General features: G+C 47.5%; 2 protein-coding genes and 1 non-coding gene across 4 annotated transcripts in view; 2 read left to right on the top strand and 1 right to left on the bottom strand.

Annotated features, from left to right (window-relative positions):
* The first annotated feature begins 2,213 nt into the window (after positions 1-2,213).
* Positions 2,214-13,002, top strand: TYMS (thymidylate synthetase). Its single transcript, XM_004718041.2, has 6 exons — positions 2,214-2,289; positions 5,768-5,942; positions 7,873-7,974; positions 9,451-9,626; positions 10,527-10,598; positions 12,342-13,002. The coding sequence occupies exons 2-6, from the start codon at positions 5,933-5,935 to the stop codon at positions 12,477-12,479; spliced, it is 498 nt and encodes a 165-aa protein (XP_004718098.2). The 5' UTR covers positions 2,214-2,289; positions 5,768-5,932; the 3' UTR covers positions 12,480-13,002.
* On the top strand, positions 2,713-2,846 carry LOC115871683. The gene has a single exon (XR_004047407.1). It is a non-coding gene; the product is annotated as a small nucleolar RNA SNORA70 (small nucleolar RNA).
* A 644-nt stretch (positions 13,003-13,646) lies between the features above and the next one.
* Positions 13,647-19,526, bottom strand: part of ENOSF1 (enolase superfamily member 1) — a 30,310-nt gene continuing 24,430 nt past the window's right edge. For both annotated transcript variants that reach the window (XM_004702890.2, XM_004702891.2), the window contains 5 exons: positions 18,005-18,046; positions 16,880-17,009; positions 16,443-16,542; positions 14,445-14,526; positions 13,647-13,937 (listed from right to left, as the gene is read on the bottom strand). In XM_004702890.2, coding sequence (XP_004702947.1) covers positions 13,836-13,937; positions 14,445-14,526; positions 16,443-16,542; positions 16,880-17,009; positions 18,005-18,046 — 456 coding nt within the window. In that variant the 3' untranslated portion in view covers positions 13,647-13,835. The remainder of the gene's footprint in view (positions 13,938-14,444; positions 14,527-16,442; positions 16,543-16,879; positions 17,010-18,004; positions 18,047-19,526) is intronic.

Raw genomic sequence — 19,526 nt, 5'->3', positions numbered from 1 at the left:
TGGGGGGGGGTGGGCTACTTAGTAACCTTACTGGGTTTGCGACTTCCCCTTTGTTCAACATGGAGGACTTAAGTCTCAGTAGGCAATACTGATAAAAGTGGGTGTTTGAAATAGATATCCCTGCTATGGGAAATGTCAATGGTACAATTGATAATGCAGGTTGTGTTTGTACTGTGTTTATAAGATAAACTTTCACATTTTCCCCCTCTTATCTCGTGATGCTTTCATACTTCTTCTATGGCATGTTTTTTGATTGTCCAGACAAAATTCACTGCCATGAAGTTGATTCCAACTAATAGTAAACCTAGGGTTTCTGAGGCTTTTAAGTCTTTATGGGAACAGACAGCCTTGTCTTTCTCCTGTGGAGCAGCTGGGGGTTAAGCGGTACACTTGGGAGTTAACAGTCTAGTGCTGACCTACCTGGCAGTGCCACCAGGGCTCCTGGATTGGCTGTAACACTCAAAAACCTCACTGCCATCAAATCCATTCTGATTCGTAGCAACTTTATAGGACAGAGTAGAACTGCCTCTGTGGGTTTCCAAAACTGTTGATCTTTACGGGAGTAGAAAGCCTTATCTTTCTCCCGAGAAGTGGCTAGTAGGTTCAGTTGCTGACATTGAGATTATCAGCACAATGTGTAACCCACTACATCACCAGGGCTACAATTTCATTACCTATACCACCACCACCTCTTCCCCATAAAAATAAAACTCCCCATTGCCATCAAGTTGATGCCGACTCATAGCAACCCCTTAGGACAGGTTAAAACTGCCTCTGAGTTTCCAAGACTAACTCTTTACGGGAGTAGAAAGTCCGAAGGTGCTGCTGTTGGTTTCAAACTGCCAACCTTGTTAGCAGCCCAACACGTCTACTACCTATCCAGGGCTCCTCTGATTGCCTGTAGTGCTTGTAAAATGCAGATCAGAACAGTATATTACTGTTTGGTGGATTAAATAGGATCATGCTTATGAAGTGTTTTGACTATTTTCAATACATTAAAAATAGGAGATTAGTTTGTGTTGAGTCCCTCGGTGGTGCAAATGGTTATGGTTAGGTGTTTAGCTACTAATTGAAAGGTTGGCAGTTCTAATCTATTTAGAGATGCCTCAAAAGAAAGGCCTGGTACTCTGTTTCTGAAAGATACACCTGTTGTAAATCCTGTGGAGCACAGGTGAGATAGTTAAGGTTTATTGAGCCATCCTGGCCGATAAACACGTGGGATCAATTGAAGGATAGAGAGATAAATTATTTGGTGAGCCTCGCCTTTCTAGTTCTCCGGTCTCTTCTCTGGTGGTCGGATCAGGGTGCAGCTGCCTTAGCCAGTTCCCTGCTTCAGCTGACAAGGTTCACTTCCTGCAAGACATCCCTGAGGTGAAGCCACGTGGACCTACCCTGATGCAGCCATGGGTGGAGACCCCTGCCAGCACTGAGATGCTTACATGTTCACTGATTCGGCTTTCCTCCTGCAGTTGGCGTCATTGCATGTGTTTTGTGGGATTGAGGAGGACTTTGTAGATCAGTGTTAGACATGGGTTTGGACAGCACTGGGTTGGGATGCTTTTTTTTTTTTTTGCTGGGGTGCTTTCTTAATGTCCACTTACCCTTTATATAAAACTCACACATATGAGTTTCTGTGGATTTGTTTCTCTAGTCTACCCAGACTAACATAGCTGGTCTACTCCAACACACAGGGGACTGCCTTGAGTTAGAATCAGCTTGACTGGTAACTGATTTAATTTACTGTACAAATATATTTTTTAGTTTTTAAAATTTTGCCCAGTCTGGTATTGCTTACTCTCCTTTAGTCCTTAGCATGTTTTCTGGGGCAGGATAAACATGGAGTTGGAGCTGAGAGCCTTCTGCTCTGCCCTGTCTGCACGCCTCTCCCGGGTTTGTGCTGACTAAGTGGTTGATGGGAGCTCTTCCTTTTCTTCACGTGGCCATCCCTCCCATCTCCCCTTTTTGTTTTGTAAGACTTTTGAGTCCAGTGTGGCAGGGCTCCAGGGTACTCTTTAGGTCTGAGTTATGCCCCTAACATCCGGCTGTAGTCCTGGCCCCTGACGCTAACCCTGACCTGTGATGTCTGTCTGGGCTGGAGCTGTTGGAGCCCATCAGACACTCCTGAGGTGGCTCCGGGCAGTTTTCTTGCACACGGAGAGTTGGCTGGTGTGTCCTGTTTCCCATCTTCATGTTCTCTACCCCATTGTGTTTCCAGATGAATTCCCTCTGCTGACAACCAAGCGTGTGTTCTGGAAGGGTGTTCTGGAGGAGTTGCTGTGGTTTATCAAGGTAGGACTTGGCCTCTGTTGCAAGTGCACAGTCGGTGCTCAGCACAACTGCACAAACTCAGTCATGTCACTCTTCCACCCCAAACCGTTAGTGGCCCCCATTTTGTTAGTGTGTTAGGCTGGGTTCTCTCAAGAAACAAAGCCAATGACACTTGTATGTGTAAATAAAGGTATTTATGTCAAGAAATGCCATTCCTCCACGTATCTGGAAGGTATAGCAGGATACTGTTGTTTTCATTTCTTGAGATGGGCTGTGTGGTCTTGCTGGGGTGGGGTGGGAGGTAGGTTTATAAAAGAATTGATCTCAGAAGCTGAGGGACCACCTGGCTACCATCAAGAATTGCTGGGAGCGGAGCACATCATTCAGACCCGGGTCCCTGCACACTAAACCTCCTAGGCACAAGAACAAACAGATCTGTTCACTCTGCAGCCAATTAAGCCGACTGTCCTCCTCCTTGTGGGGGCCAGTGTGCAATGGCTGCAAACAGTAAGCCTCCTCGGTAGTGTATGCAGCCTATTGGTATGTATAGGCTGCCCTAAGGGACCTTGGAGACAACCTTTTGCTGCTTTTCAGTGCCTCTGGCCTGGCTAATTTCTGCTCTCCCTAAACTAAGCTCCAAACTGGGATGCGAGGTGCTTTTGGGAAACCTCAAGGCACGGTGGCTAGAGTCCACATTGGCCAGGTTATCATGTCCATCCGCACCAAGCTTCAAAACAAGGAGTAGGTGATTGAGGCCTTACGCAGGGCCAAGTTCAAGTTTCCTGGGCGCCAGAAGATCCACATCTCCCAGAAGTGGGGCTTCACCAAGTTTAATACCAATGAGTTTGAGGATATGGTGGCTGAGAAGCACCTCATCCCAGATGGCTGTAGAGTCAAATACGTCCATGGCCCCTTGGACAAGTGGCCAGCCGTGCATTCATGAAGACTTGGTAGCCCTGTGCTGCCTCACTTGTACCCACCAAATAAAAATTGAACTTCCTGATTTAAAAAAAAAAAATCTGTTCACGCTGGGGACAGTGCCAGGTGGGACATGAAGGTGAGGGATGGTGTGGTGGCAATGGTACAGGAGCAGGAACCGCGAGACTGGCACGCGATGACCACAGTGGGCTTCCTGGCCCATGGAGGAGGCAGCACTGGTGGGCTTGGCGGCAGCTTGGTGTAAAAGGTTGAGTGCCTCTGGTAGGTGGTGTGGAGGCTTGCTGGTGGAATGGGTTCCCTCTGGGCACTTGAGGTTCGCGAGCTGTGACACTTGCCCAAGGTGAGAGGATGTGCAGTGAAGGCCAGCCTGAGAGTCAGCTTGAGAAACCACCAAGGAACACAGCCAGCCCAGGCTTGCTGAGTGCTGCCTCGGTGCAAAACTGCCCTGAGTGACTGGCTGATCCCATCCTACATTTGTGCCTTTAGTCTCCAAGTTGCTTCTGGTTCTCAATTTTGGGTATGGGTTCTGCGTGGCCATTGCAACAACTTGTCAAAACCCGGCAGAGGAGTCGGGAATGCCTGGGAGGGATGGTTAGTTGATATCAGAGTAGGTAAGTGAGAAGCTTGGAGAGCTGAGGATGGTCTGACCCTGCCTCACAGGACCCAGCCTGGGGCTGACAGTGACTCCTCCCAGGGCTCCTGGCAATTCACTCCTGCAGAGCGCCTGCTACAGTCTTGACCAACATCCTGTTTTGGAAAGGAGCTAGTCTTCCCTGGTTCTGTGTTCTTGAGGTCATTTGTAAATGAGAAAGAACCTGTGTGGATGGGTAGGGGTGTCATTAGAAGTAATATGTGGAAAAATTGAGCCGTGATTTGATGGAAGTGAAAAAAATTGGGCCAGGCTCAGCAGTAAAATGGGAAGGAAGCAAGTTGCTCAGAACTAAACAGCAGTCATTTGTCATGCACAGGTTGGATACAGGTGCTAGAGAGTCCTGTCCAGTAGCCTCTAGGACTAGCCTCTGATAGGGGTTATTTCATTGTGTCCAAATACAATACAGGAGTCAAACTAACCGCACTTCCTCAAGGGATCTGCAGGCAAGGTGGAGAAATAGAGACCGGGAAAATCCGGTGCAGTATAGGAGTCAAACTATAACCGCACTTCCTCAAGGGATCTGCAGGCAAGGTGGAGAAATAGACACCGGGAAAATCCGGTGCAGGCTGGCCAAAGGACTAACTCGAAGAAGAACTAATACTTATTGAATACCAATCTTATCTAACACTCAAAATAATCGGCTGATAAATACTACTAAGGGCCTCTTTTCTAGATGAGGGTAGTGAGGATAGGGGGTGGGGAGCTATTAGAAGCGAAGGGAGGTGAAAGAGCCCCGCACTGAGAGTAAGTGTATGTGGCACCATAGCCTTGCTTGTGACCTGAATAGCATAGTATGCAGTCTGCCTTGACTCGGCTGGTGGCGAGGATGCACCACCGGGAGCAGTTTGGGTTATAATGGGCCAAGTGAGAAACATAGCAAGTAAACATAAGGCTTTGTATTTGCCAGAACAACAATCCACTAACAGTCAGTATAGGTTGGGGTAAGCGCACCTTTATGGTGGCATATCTAGGATAAGAATAAACTAAGGTCCCAAGTTGTTTCCGTGTGACTGGTGTATTTGCCAGAAGTACTAACATTGACTGGACTGAGAGTAGACATTTCTTGTGGCAGGTGTAATGTACACGGAAAAAATTGCTCTTATAGTATTAGCTTCATTTGGGGGTATCCTACGTAAAGATGGACCCCAATCAAGATACATTTGATGAAGAAACAAGTGTCAGTTGGAGAGGAGGCTAATTAAAGACTTGGACCTGGAACAGTATGTTGAGGGGTGGTTTCAAACAAGGACGGCACTGCCTTGTAGACCCCCAGGAGTGAGCTGAGCTGAGACCAGAGTGCTTACAGCAGGAAGGTGCTGGGTGCCTAGCTCAGCGTTTCCAGCACAGGCTGCTGCTGGGGGTGGGGGTGCTCTCATGTAGATATCAACATGGGTGGCTGCTGTGATGGTTCAATCCCATGTGAACTTGATGGTCCCTGTGTGGAGATCAGGGCTGGAGTCCAAGCTATGAGTCGGGTCACATTCTGATGATGCCTCCTGGAGGGGTGGCCTTTGTATAAGGGTGAAGCCACAGGAATTTCTCTTGCCCCTCTCGCTTCTGGTTTGCCTGGATTTCAAGTCTGGCGCTAGGCTTGGCAGTCCATTTGCTGACCCGGGGAGCCGTGGTGCCCACCATGTTCCTGTGGAGCTCAGAGCATGCAGCTCTGTACCCCAGTGGTGCCTGTGGGCCCCGCTTCCTGTCGCCTGCCTGCTTGTTCATCGAGGGCTCCGGCTAGCAGTGAGCCCATGGACTGGTCTGCTTTTGAAATAGGAAATCCTTTCGTGATATAAGATCCTTTGTTATACGTATATGAATGTCACTGGTTTGGTTTCTCTACAAAAAGCCAGCCTGACCCAGTGAGTGACCCAGAACTGGCTCGTGCTTACTGCCCTGTCCTGTCTCTTCCAGGGATCCACCAATGCTAAAGAACTCTCCTCCAAGGGAGTGAAGATCTGGGATGCCAATGGGTCCTGAGACTTCTTGGATGGCCTGGGGTTCTCGACCCGAGAAGAAGGAGATTTAGGCCCAGTCTATGGCTTTCAGTGGAGACATTTTGGGGCTGAATATAAAGATATGAATTCAGGTAAGGAGATTGGGACACCTCAGAATCCACTGAGCACTCTTCATAGTGTAGATTTGCTCCCTTGGTTGAAGTCAGTAATGTCAGGGAGATAGTAACTTAGCGTCCTGAGAGTTGATGCGTTACTCGGGCACAGCGGAGGGCTAAGTCTCATGGAGGTTGGATCACATTCTTGCATGGCAGAGCAATGTAGTTGGTCGTCAGGCTGAGGGTAAGGGGAGAAGGACTCTCAAAATTGCCTTGTGGCTGCCTTGTTTTCGAGTTCAAGCTGACCCAGCCAGGGTGCTGATGGGAAGCTGAGGGAGAGAGGAAGGATAAAGCATCCCACTCCTGACATCCTCCTTCCTCGGTCACTGCTGGCTGGAGTATCAGAGTTCTGCCCCTAAGCAAGCAGGGGATGCAAAAGTGAATGTCTGCCTCTGTGTGGGAGAAGGGAGACCAGAAGTAAATACTGTATTTGCTGGGTAGCGACCAGCAAACTGGCAAGTTTGAGTTCCAGTTAAAGGGGATTGTAACATCTTCTCCAGCTCAAGGAATTTGAGCAAAGTGGATAGAATCATTCAATAAAATATGCAGTCAAGGATTTTTTTTTTTTCCTTTTTATAATTGGGGGCTAGGGAGCAACTCTTTGGGGAGTTCAGAACTGAGGTGGACCAAACCATTTTTGCAGGGGAGAGGCCTGTAGGTTGCTCGCAGGCGGCCCGCTATCCTAGCATGTCCCTCTTGCGTGGCAGGCCCCTCCCATGGTTCATTGGTGCCCTAAACCCTGCTGGTATTCCGTATAGGAGGACCTCCAAAAAGCCATGGAAAAACTCCATTCTCTCTACTCCACTTTTCCCCGAAGCGTTTTGATGCCCCTGCAGACAGTGTTGCTTAAGCAGCCATAACAGCAATGTGTTCTGAGTTTAGAGGTGGACAAATACAGAGTGGTTGGGTCTTAAGAAGTTTTTGTGTAAATCTTTACTTTGAAATAATGACACATTCTTGGGAAGTTGCCAGCAAAAACAAACCGAGAGATCCCTTGTACCCTCGATCCAGTTTTCATCCTGCGCCCCATCTTATATGAATCAGCAGGGATGTGATCCAGAGAGCTTACTGGGTTTCTCCAGTGTACCCATCGTCATTGATCACCTGTGTAAATTCATGTGGCCACCACCGTAATCCAGATACAGAACCAGTTCACAATGCTTGATCTTTTTCTTTTTTAATTTTTTTTTAAAAAATTGGTATTACCTCTATTGGTCATGAGATAACTTATTCTCCAGAAAGGTTAAGGACTCCTGGATTAGGAAATGGTCTGACCTGGACGAGTGGAAGTTTAACCAGGGGAAAATTCTGAGCTCAGTATTCTCAGCCTCGAGTTGCATTTCAGTAGGCAGGCAAGAGACCAGAAACGGGGGAAGTACAAGCTGGGCAGCCTTTCAGAGGTTTCCTGGTTCCCAATACTGTTTGGCTGCTGGATTGTGATTTTAGGTAGAAGTGTTGGAAGGCATAGTATCTAGATCGCAGGAAGGAACCACAGGATGCCGTTGGTTGGAGTATGTGGAATAATGCAGTCCTGTGATTCCCATGGCACACGGTTAACATAGACTATGTCAGGTGGAAAATGTGACAAGGACGGTTGATGGACATGGAGGCCTAGTCCTATGGGGACCCTGGGAGAAATTGGGTCGAAGGTCAGCAGTATTGGGAGGTGACACTCCAGCAGACCAGGTATTTGACGGGCTTGTGTAGAAAAGAAAGGTTTTGTAATGGTTCTAGAAGACAGACCCATGCTGCTTAGACAGGGACTTGAAGCGCTGTTAACACCACCCAATGGGCTCTGTGATAACTTGTGATCTTGGGTCAAGGGAGTATAATAGACCACCTTGAAAGCCCATCTCACGAGATACTGATTGATGTTTTGTGTGTGTTCCCTCTGACAATTCCACAGATTACTCAGGCCAAGGAGTAGACCAGCTGCAAAAGGTTATTGACACAATCAAAACCAACCCCGATGACAGAAGAATCATCATGTGTGCTTGGAATCCAAGAGGTGGGAAGCCGCCCCATCGTGCCCGTGCTAATTGTGCTGGTGGAAGGACGAAAGCAATAGGGCAGTGTGCAGCGGTAGAGCCTCCAGGCTCCGCCTCCAGCCAGGTCCTTGGCTGTGTGACCTAGGATAGTTTACACCTTGGGGTGGGGTGGGGTGGGGGGGCTGGCTGGCTGGCCCCAGATCATCATAGTTTGGCTATTTATACTCATTCTTACTCCAAAAAGGGCTTTGGTTGCCTCTAACAAGGCACTTAAGGTTTTTGGCATTTTAAATTGTGGCAGATGTTTCAGATCACCTCACAGTAGTTTGAAACTGGTTTAATTTTTTTTAAAAACCATATTGAAAGTCTACACAGCATGTAGATTCTCATTCAACAGGGCCTGCGCACACTGTTCAGTCTTCAGTGCATTTCTCACGTGTCGATGTTCTCGTTGCTCCGTATCTGATGCTTTAGTTTCCCTGCCCCCTTCTTGGTTTTCCTTAATTGTTCACCTTTGGTTTCATCACCAAAACCAAACCCCCTGCCATCGAGTCAATTCCTGGTCACAGCCGCCCCTGTATAGGGTTTCTGAAGCTAAGCTTTACTGAGCAGATAGCCTCGTCTTTCTCCCTTGGGGCGCCTGGTGGTTTGAACTGCTGGCCTCGTGGTTAACCGCCCACTGGATCACCATCTATGCCATCAGGGCAGAGATGGGTTTTTTTAAATGGAGGGCTGTGCTCAGTGGTAATTTCCTTTATTTTGTGTACCAATGTCTTATTTCACATAAAAGGTAGGTTTTTAAAAAAAATTATTTTATTGGGGGCTCTTATAGCTCTTGTAACATTCCATACATCAGTTGTATCAAGTACACATAAAAGGTGATCTTGGGGTAGTTTGGGTCCCGTGTTTAAAGATTATCTCAGGGAGACCATTAGTCTCAACTGGCTTATTCGGTCTGGACTTCTGAAGTCAGATTAGGAGTTCTGTTCCCACGTTTTCCATCTTTCAGGCTCTCTCTGGTGTGACTCCGATCAGAACAGATGGTAGCGACAGCTGGGCAACATCGTTTACATTTTTAAATGGTAAAATTAACATTTTTATAGCGGTTCATAAATACCAGCCGAGAACATTTGCACCTGTACCAGTAAGATACTTTGAGTACAGCAGCATGTAAGGGGCTACTACCCACACGGTCAGTGGTTTGAACTCGCCAGCATCTCCACGGGAGAAAGCTGAGGTCGTCTACTCCGAACAGGGCCGTTCTCGAAGCACGCATGTCCACAGAAAGCAAGCTCACGTGACAGGTTTCCATGTGCTGTGTGCCACTGCTAGAGTCAAGTGGTCTGTTTTTGGCATGTGGGGAAGGTGTGGTCCAAGGGGACTGCGGCAGCTCTTCCCATGATCTCCACCTTGATCTGGTTTGCTTCTGTTTGATGTTGCCCATTTTGCAATGACTTTTAAACCCCCGTCCTCGTTTCTTTGTGCTGGGTTCACAGACCTTCCTCAGATGGCGCTGCCTCCTTGCCACGCCCTCTGCCAGTTCTATGTGGTGAACGGTGAGCTGTCCTGCCAGCTGTACCAGAGGTCAGGTGACATGGGCCTGGGGGTGCCTTTCAACATCGCCAGCTACGCCTTGCTCACCTACATGATCGCACACATCACAGGCCTGAAGGTGCGCTGTTCTCTGGTTTTAAAAAAAACAGTTGCCAGTGTCATGCACTGAGATGCTTTAATACAGAAAAATTAATTGCAAAGAATTCACGATAGTTCCAAAATCGATGCAGTCACTTCTCATTCAGTCTGTTTGCAAACTCACCTGTTTGCGGAATTTCATTTGCAAGGCCCCGTCAGTGCTCACAGAGGGCATGTGTGTCCACTGCTCATGCTTTCCGCTGAGGTTGAACAAGACAGTCCGCCTTCTTGTTTTCGGCTCTCATAGAAGCAAGTGTACCTCTTACAGTCTTGTTAGTGCTCCATTTAAGTGAACTTCGAGTAGAATGCCGCCTATTGTTGATGAGAGCAAGGAAGCTATGAGCTAGCTGAGGGCGAGCATGTGTATGAGGTAAACCTCATGAGGTACTGCGGTCGTGGTGAGTGCGTGAGCAAAGGAGCAGCTGCACTAAATAAGCTTTCTTTGAACTGAAACACGAAAACAAGTTCATGGTACTGCTCCGTTGATGAAACGGTTGTGGCCAGAGGCTCACCGGAATCCAACCCTGCATTTCCTCTAGAGTAGTGGTTTGGTTTTTCACGACTGCGGTGTTCATGACTTTCTAGAACTCGAGTGCTGTGAATAAAGCACCTTGATTCGTCTATATAAATAGAAAACCAACAGGCTCCCTTTGTAACCTTGTAATGAGCGGTTTATGTCCCTGTTCCCTGTGTAAACTAGCAAGCATCAGACCTCACCCAAGATAACTTAGACTAATTCACGTCTTTCAAAAGCCTCAGTGTTTGAACCACTTCTGGAAAAGTCTTGGGGTGTTTTGCTTAATTGGGTAATGTGTTTTTACTGGTGTTCTCAAGGAACTGAAAGTAAAACCTCTATTGTGTTTTCTCCCATGAAATTTAGCCAGGTGACTTTGTACATACGTTGGGAGATGCACATATTTACCTGAATCATGTTGAACCCCTGAAAGTTCAGGTAAGGATTACTTTACATCCTATACTTTGAAGTTCGGTTTTGAGAGGAGTTAGGACCTTCTCAATAAATGAAAGGTTCATGTGTAGAATTCTCCTGGTGAGCTAGGTGTTCTGCTGGGTGAAGATGATGTGCCTTGTTTTCGGGGCTTCACTGTAGGGAAGGTTGTTAGACGGGTGGGCAGGCATGAGCAGACATGCACCTTAACCACCACGTGCAGGTAACGGTCAATTATAAAATTGTAACAGGTGCTATAAGGCCCAGAGTGGTAGAACCAGCAAGGAAGAGCCACATTCTGACCAGGGGACCCTTCTCAGAAGGGAAATTGTAGTTTGTATTTTCACTTGGAGAATTTAAATGTAAATATCTTCCCTTAATTTTGTGCCAATTACAATACCCGTTTGCCCTGTTTCCTGAAAATAGAGTGATCCTATGAAATGTTTTGAAAACAAATGGCCGGGCATAAAGCAAAGAAACGATTAACCTTTACTTTAGAGGGGGAAATTTTTGAACATTCCCACATCCCCAAAATAACCTGCCAAATCATAACAAGTTACACATAAAACCTAAAGTAACGCGAACATATGGTCAAAGCAAGAATTGGGGTAAACACATAAAATATAAGCAATGGATGCACAGTGTAGTTCCCAAGGAAGGAGCCTGGTGACAGGCTCCCGTGGCTCCCCAGGGAACAGATGTGGCGTCCGTTTCCCTCTGCACCTCTGGTGGTGAGTGAGTGAGTCCCTCTTCCATTTCTCCACTGATGTAGGTCCTTCGTGAAAGCAAGATGGTATAGAGCAAACCTTCAAAAAGCAGGGATACCTGCATGAGGAGGCGTAATAGTGTGGGAAAATGGAATTAAGAGCTAATGGAATTTCCCCACATTTTGTTTAGTAGATCTGAACTTTCAAAAACTTATGGATGCAAATCTAACTTAATGGCAGCAACAAATGATTTGAAGTGGCAATAAAAATAAGTTGCAAGTGTGCTTGATTAAAACCCAGACCAATTGCTGTTAAGGCAGTCCCAGCTCCTGGCGGCACCATGCGCTCTTTTCTCTTTCCTTTCCCCCAGAAAGATTTCCAAGCTTCTCTTCTGAGGCACCTCTGGAAAAACTCAAACTGCCATCTTTTCAGTTAGCAACCCCTGCAACCTTGTGTACTGCCAAACCTTGTAGCCTCTTCCAGATTACATCCCACAGGGGTCCTAGTGGCATAGGGACCCACGTGCTCAGCTGCTGACCACCAGATGGCCTCCTGGTTTTCTTGAAAGTCACTTCTGCCAGGGAACTTGGTTGCTTGGTTTAGGGTGACCTTGGGAATTTTAGAGTGATGTGTGAATACAATGCTTCTCTAGCTATCTGTTCCAGTTAGTGTTGAGCAGAACAATGTGTGACCATCAGTTATGCCCATACCACAGTTACCACTGACTTTCAGGAGTTCATCTTTCCCTCCCTTTTCAGCAAAGGCAAGGCGTAGCAACCGAAGAGTTCAAATTAATCACACAGTATCTACTCTCAAGTTACAGGTGAAAAGTAAAAGACTAAAAGTTCCCAGTGGTTCTAAGAGTTTACACCTCTTGGAACGATCAGGCTCCTAATGCCACATCATTTTGTAATTCACACTTCACTCCTCTGTGAGTGGGTAGTAACTCCCCAATAATATTGCTTCATCAGGGGCGAGATATTTACAGTTTCACACCTGTACAGATTTGGTAGCTCTAACGGCCTATTTTGTTGTTTTTCAGCTCCAGCGAGAACCAAGACCCTTCCCCAAGCTCAATATTCTGCGGAAAGTTGAGACCATTGATGATTTCAAAGCTGAAGACTTCCAGATTGAAGGATACAACCCTCACCCAACTATTAAAATGGAAATGGCTGTCTAGAGTGCATAAGGAGGTGTGTTGGCTATTAGGGAGGGGATGGACTGGAGGCCCAGGGGAAAGCGTCCTTTTTGCTATAAAGGAAAAGGGAACTATTAGGTCAAAACGCTCTTGGTTACCTACGAGTTACTCTTCATTTAAAACGGCTCCTCTGAAGCATGTTGCCAGTAACAATTACATTAGTGTCAGTCTTTTGGTAATGAAAAGTGCTGAGCTTGTGACTAGTGTTAGGAGAGTGAAAATCGATGTGCTCAGTGGATTTCAGAAACCCTCTTAAACTATTCCCCTAAACTTGAGTGAGCGGCATGATACCCGTTAAAGTTGTTTTATATATTGCTAAAATAAGGCCCTGTTCTGCATTTGTCCATGTGGTTTTGTGGCTTTTTAAAGTCTTTTCTTGTCATTTATCTGCCCAGTTCTTGCTTAAACTAATTGGACTTAGCTAATAAGCACTTATAAACAAACATTTGCTATTCTGGTTTGGATGATGCTGATGGAGTTAAAAATATAGTCTTTATTATAGAAATGCTGACTGTTTTGCTGTTTCTCTTTGATTCGTCTATTTCTAGCTACAATTTAGTGTGAGTAGGGGTGATAGTACAACAATGCAGTGAGTAAAATGTTAATTGCACACTTATAAATGGTCAACCTGGAATATACTGTTGGGCTCAAGTAGAAAGCAAATGTTTTGAGAATGATGGCAACAAATGTACAATATATATGGTTTTGTTTTTTTTTTTAGTTTTATTGGCTTATACTTTATTTTTAATAATCTAATTTTATTAGGGGCTCATCACAATCATTTGTATCCAGCACATTAGCGCATATGTTGACTTCATCATTCTCACAACACCCGCTTTCCACTTGAGCCCTTGGTGTCAGCTGTTTTTCCCCTCCCTGCTCCCCCTGATAATTTATATGGCTATTTTTTAATGGTTATATGAAAATGCACTTTAGAAATACCACTTCTTTGCCCTTGCTAGTTTAAATGTGGCATGAATTCTCTTAATAATATGCTTACATGAAAAGAGATGCTAAATCACTTGTAAGCTAATCAGTGAAATCTTTGTAACGCGGTTGCATACCAGACACCCCATGGTGCTAGAGGACTATTTTTACTTTGCTAATTTATAACAAGTGTTCAATAGAATAAGAAGTTTCCCCAGCAAACAAGTTATGCAACATGTTTATTCTCTAAGTGCAGATTAATAGGTCATCTCCTTGGATTCTGGATTAAATATAAGTTCGCTTTTATCCTGAGATAAATCTGGTTGAACTCATTTTTCTCCTACTTTTGTAAAGTCCTACCCAAGAACTGGTGAGGCCTTTCACTTGGAAACAGGCGCTAGGGCTGAATGCTTAGTTTTCTCGGCCAGCAAGGAGTTTCTTCCAAACAGCTCCACCTGGAAACTGGTGTTCCTTCACGGACGATTCTTTCATTTCTGTTGAGTAGCCAGCATCCTAGCGAAGATGACAACATAACCATTAACCACCTGGCATGAAACACTTTATGCATTTCTGCTGCGCCTAGAAATGTTTCTAAACGAAGCTAAAGGGCATAGAGCTGATTTTTGTAAAGATACATTTTCAAATGGTTTTAAAATTGAGGGTGTTTTACTGGCTGCACAGGAAATGTATAGGTTTTCTGATTGCTCAACCTCTGCTGATGGAAAAAGCCATTCAAATCATGAGGATCAATGGCGCAGAAAATCACTGTCAGCGCTTCTTAGAGCTCACTGACTTGCTAGTGGGTACCATGTTCAGTTGGTTCTGCATGCAGGCGCAGCGGGTTTTAAGGCTTCACCAGGTAAAAAAGATGTACTGGGGCAGCTTAGCCTCCAGCCCTGGTCTTCAGACTGCAGGAATTCGATACCCATACTGTGAACCTCTAACTTATTAGTTTGTGGGACTGAACATGCCTGAGAGTTGGTCCTGTTGCCTTGTGGGGCTTCCCAGCCCTGGTCCTACCTTAGGAGGCATATAAGATGCTTTCTGGATCAGCACAGGATACTTGAAATGTTCGTGCAGGTGATCAACATATTCGCACATCCTAAGGAAAGAATGACATTGGGGCAGTAAGACCCTCAGTCAGATGGGTAAAAGCGGGGGGGGGGGAACACCCCACTATGGAGATATGATGAGGTACCACTCAGCCTCCGCTAGGAAGCTCTGAGTGTCCGTCCATCTCAGTAACCTGTGCCACAGGATCTAAAGCGGCCTGGGGAAGCTTTGATGAACCATGAAGTTCCTTTTTCAAGCCTACATTCTTAGTGGTCCCCAAAGGCATTGGTTTAGGCCCCACAAATAGCAGGGGCTGGCTACCATAAGTTAGATGAATAGACTGAAAAGACAAAATCCCCAAATACACTTTCTTCTAGTGTGCCGATTTCAAAGATTAAAAGGAAAGGTTTTAGAAGTAGCTTGATCTCTGCTCAAATGTTGTGGGCCCCTGGCCGAGTGAGCTAGCTTTCTTGCCGGACTTGAATCATCTGTCAAGGAAGAGCCGTGGCGAGCGTGATGTGCCCAGTGCTAGGGACATACGGGTGTTGGCAAGCTTGCATTGGACACAGATTCTAAGTCATCGCCTCTACAGGGAGCTCTACATAAATATATAAAGATCAGGGTCCCCATAAAGAGGCAGGGCACGGACAAGGTCAGCTGGGCTGTGAAAGGAGGGAGGACTGGCGTGCCCCACAGGCTCGGTGTGGCGGCACACACATGGCTGCATGGGGTGCTTGCAGCCTTTCTGGGGAAAGCTGAGGCACTCAAGCCAAGGGGACTGGCCCTCAGACTTCCAGGACCTTTTAAGGTTGGGACCCCCTTGGTCCTGAGGGAACTGAAGTGAGACGGGGCAAAAGCACGTGGGATTTTTTCTTTTTCATGATCGAATCAGACTATTGGAAAGAGGGAAAAAAGGCTCTAGTCTCACACTATCTGTCGGCTTAACAAACAGGTTCATGTTTGTGAAACCTCAGCTGTGGCAGCTCCTGGTCCCCTGATGTCCTCACACTGTCGCATAGAAGAGTGCAATGTAGAAGAGTAGCGCACCCTGTAGAGGCGATGACTTAGTTATCTGTGTCCAATGCACGCACGCCAACGCCCATATGTCCCTAGCACCAGGCACAGCACACACGCCATAGCTCTTCCTTGACATGATTCTGCCCTCACAGAGAGCAACACCTGACTACTGGCACCAGCTTAAGAAATAAACCATGATGATTACAGTCGCAGCCCCCTGGGCACCCTTAACCGAAGCCTGTTTCTCAATCCTTTCCCATATGCGTCTTTATGCTTTTGCTGAGTACCTTCGTTTAATTCCAAGAGGAAAGAGAAGCCCAATCAGCAAAGCCCTGTGTGTCAGCCGACAAGAACGAACTTGTCCAAATTTAAAGAGAAAGCTCATCTGGGCCATACAGGAGATGGCGGCATACAGAGTCGGCATAAGCGAACAAGGAGTGAATGAAAACCGGGCTGTAAAAAGCCAGAGACCAGAGCTGGTTTGAAAGTACTGGCAGCAAAGCCCTTTCCTCCCAAACCAAAATGAACAGCTACCAAGACTTCACCCCCGTTCACGGAAGGATGACCATTCACTGGTGGGCCTTCGCCCCTTGTGGAGAAACAGAAGCAAAGCCCACTCAGCCTTTGCATGGAGGACGCGCCCAACCGGCAGTGTTCTTGGTGTCGGGTCACGACACTGGGAACGTTTGGGCTGGAACAGAGGCATGCCGGTTGAGCGGGACTCTTGGCTCATGCCACATTTGTTGCTTTCATGGGTTGCAATTGAGTCAGGGCCAGCTCGTGGCGACCTGATGTGCAAACAAAAGAAACCCTGGTCTTGTCCCACCCTCACAAGTGTCTCACTGTCACATTAACCACTGCCTTTGTGTCATGACCCCACAGGGTTTCCCAGGCTGCGGAGCTTTATGGAAACCTCGTTTGTGTTGCCCCCCACCCCAGGTCACTGACCTGTTTTCAAGGCTCGCAGAGACAGCTATGTAATCAAATATAATCAGGTGCTGCACCAGCTCACAGAGGCCAACGCCGCCGGCATGGGGGCAAACAGGGACTAAAACGAAGACAGGCTTCTGTTTAGTGCCACGAGTCTGGCAGAGAGACGGGAGGTGATCACAATGCCCGTGTGCAGATTAAATCACCCGCGAGTATATTCTGATTTCCACGAGCACGATTTCAAGGAGCCAGAGAGAGGAGGGGGTGGTGAGCGGAAAGGTGACAAGACAGGTGGTGTTTTTAGGGCTTTGTCCACAACGTAATCACCTGTCACCATTTAGAATGGAATTCCAGGGAGAATTGTTAATTCCCCAATTAAGAGTGAAAAAAAAATTAAGTGACCAACCGCAGATTCGGGGAGCTGAGAAGACACTGGTAGACTGCAGCACCCTTACTTCCAAACTTGTGGGCCATGAGTAACACGGAGAGGCTCTCATTGACGCTCCCCAGTCTGCAGCTGTCAATCTGGAGAAACTGCAGGGCCTTGGCCTGTAGGAGCTGCTTAAACATCACTCTATTGTGGCACTGCAGACAGAATCAAAACACAAACAGGAGGGTCAGCCTGGGACTTTAGGGCACTGGGCATGACCATTCCAACCCCATGGTTTCTCATCCCTGCCTCCCAAGGCTTTCAGGGAGCCAGGAATCCATCGACTGTTCTTGGCACCGAAGGAGGCCCTTTACACATCTAGTGAACAGTGAGATGCCACCCTCGCTCACCCCCCTGGTTCTAAGGGAGGACGGCCAACCAGCTGGCGCGTGGGCGGTGAGCATGGAGCAGGTGGTGAGGACTACACGTAAACTTGCAGAGTGCGGCTCCCGTAGCTGGGAAAGCCGAGGCCCTGCTCCTGGCAGGCTCCTGCTACAGGCCCCACAGCAGTCACTGGAGCAGTTTGTAAGCAGAGAAAGTCACGTGGTACTGTCGGTGCAATTTTCCAGAGCTGGCTATCTTGAGAGCATGCAGCACATTGTATTCCCCCAATGGCAACTTCAAGCTGCTGCTGCCTTATACATTTTGATGAGGCACTTCTGCAAAAGAGGACTCACCTTCGAGTTGATGCCAATTCATAGGCATGCTATGGGACAGGGCAGGACTGCCCCCGTGGGTTTCCGAGACTAACTCTTCCCAAAAATCAAGTCACACTATTATTGAGTCTATTCTGACTCATAGCGACCCTACAGGATAATGTTTCCTTGTATAACTCTTTCCGGGAGCAAAAAACTATCTTTCTAATGAGAAGCAGCTGGTGATTTCAAATTGCTGACCTTGCAGCTTAATGCACAACCACTATGCCGCCTCTTTAGGGGGAGAAAGCCTTGTCTTAACTGACCTTAGTCACCCGAATTGTGGAAAAATCCACCGCCTTCTGACTGGATCAGCCTCCAGAGTCTAATTGGTGTGCAATGCTGCCCTTACTGAGGCAGAAGTTCCCCAGCTCCCAGGACAAGGATGGGAGAGCCTCCAGGCCTGTGCTCTCCATGGGTGTCGGTGTGTTCTGACCACAGTCGGTGTCACTTACCTGTTCTCCTGTGGCAACACCAATCCCTAATGGGGCCAGTGCCTGTAAGACAGAAGGCAGCCCCGAGTGACTTCCTACATTTTTGCACTGAAACACCTAATGTTTAAAAATATTTGTAGCTGAAGGAGGAAACATGCCTGCTGTCAAGCTGCGCAAAGTTTAAAGCACAGCCGGAGGATGGCAAAGAGTCTATGTGCATGGAAGGGTTGTGTGTGCATGGAGTGTGTGTGTGTACAGGAGAAAAAACAAAGGTGGATGGCAAAGAGTATGTGCATGGAGGGGCTTTTGTGTACAGAGAGAGTGTGTGTGTGTACGGGCGCGCAGGAGAAAAAAAGCAAATGTGCTGGTCTGCCTCTGGCTCCCTCCTAGCTAAGGCTCTGTGGACTGCCCTCTACAGCAGCCTGTCCACCCCTCTCCTGGGCCTGGGCAGAAGTGCGGACCCAGGAGTAGACAGTTACTCAGCAGAAGCTCATAGTGAGGCCTGCCCAGTTCCTTCCATTGGTCACCACTTCTGTTTTCTCTCCTCACTTGTGTCCTTCTAGAACCTTATCTGGGTACCATCCCAACATTCTCGCATTTCATGCAGACTGATCTTACAAGGCTCCGCTGTAGTCCAGGCTGAGGCCACTGGTCACACACTTCTCGCCTGTGGGAATCCTCACCCAGCACAGCCCGCTGTTCTTCCGCTTCCCTGCCTCCCTCTAAAGCAGCAGTTATCAACCTGTGGGTCACGACCCTTTTGGGGGGGGTGTCAAACAACCCTTTCACAGGGGTTGCCCGATACCTAGCAGTAGCAAAATTAGTGATGAAGTAACAATGAAAATAGTTTTGTGGGTGGAGGGGTTCACCACATGAGGAACTGTATGAAAGGGTCACATTAGGAAGGTTGAGAACCACTGCTCTAAAGCCACCTACCTGTGCTCCCCCCATCCCCCATGCCCTCTCCTGCCCCTTCAGCCTTCTCTGGGATGTGATTCCACAGCAATTCCTTCAGATGCTCTTTCCCGTGTTCAGGATTCCTGGCAGCATGCCAAATTACTGACTTAAATTGTCCTCATTCACAACTCAATGGGAGGACAGAGGACATCCCTACCCCCTTATCACAGCGGGCTGGCAGGGTTAGTTTAGCTGGGTCCCCAGATCCCAGAGCTAGGGAGGGGCCCAGCTGGGGCTTGAACACTAGGCAGATTCCAGAGTAGGGGGAAAGAACTGAGTGGATAAACAAAGCCAACTTCCCAGCAGAAACCCCCTTAGTTTAGGAGTACTGTATCTAAGCCCGCCCTTGCCCAGCCTGGCAAGGGGAGTGGACCCGGGCCAGTCGCCCACCACCTGGAGCCCGAGCTCATCTGCAGCAGGGCAGAGCTGGAGCAGATGGTTCTGCCATCTCCCCGTGTGGACACACCGGCTCCTCACATTTCTCACTGGAGTATTCTTGCTTCATTGTCTCAAGAGAGTGGAAATGGGAAGGGAGGCTGACGCCACCTATCTCGACGTAGCTCACTCCAGCCTGCCGTTTTAAAAC

The sequence above is a fragment of the Echinops telfairi genome, unplaced genomic scaffold, assembly GCF_000313985.2.
Source record: "Echinops telfairi isolate 266 unplaced genomic scaffold, ASM31398v2 ScPeMD7_7400;HRSCAF=8409, whole genome shotgun sequence".
In the NCBI taxonomy this organism is placed as follows: Eukaryota; Metazoa; Chordata; class Mammalia; order Afrosoricida; family Tenrecidae; genus Echinops; species Echinops telfairi.
This window is presented reverse-complemented; position numbering and strand designations above follow the sequence as displayed.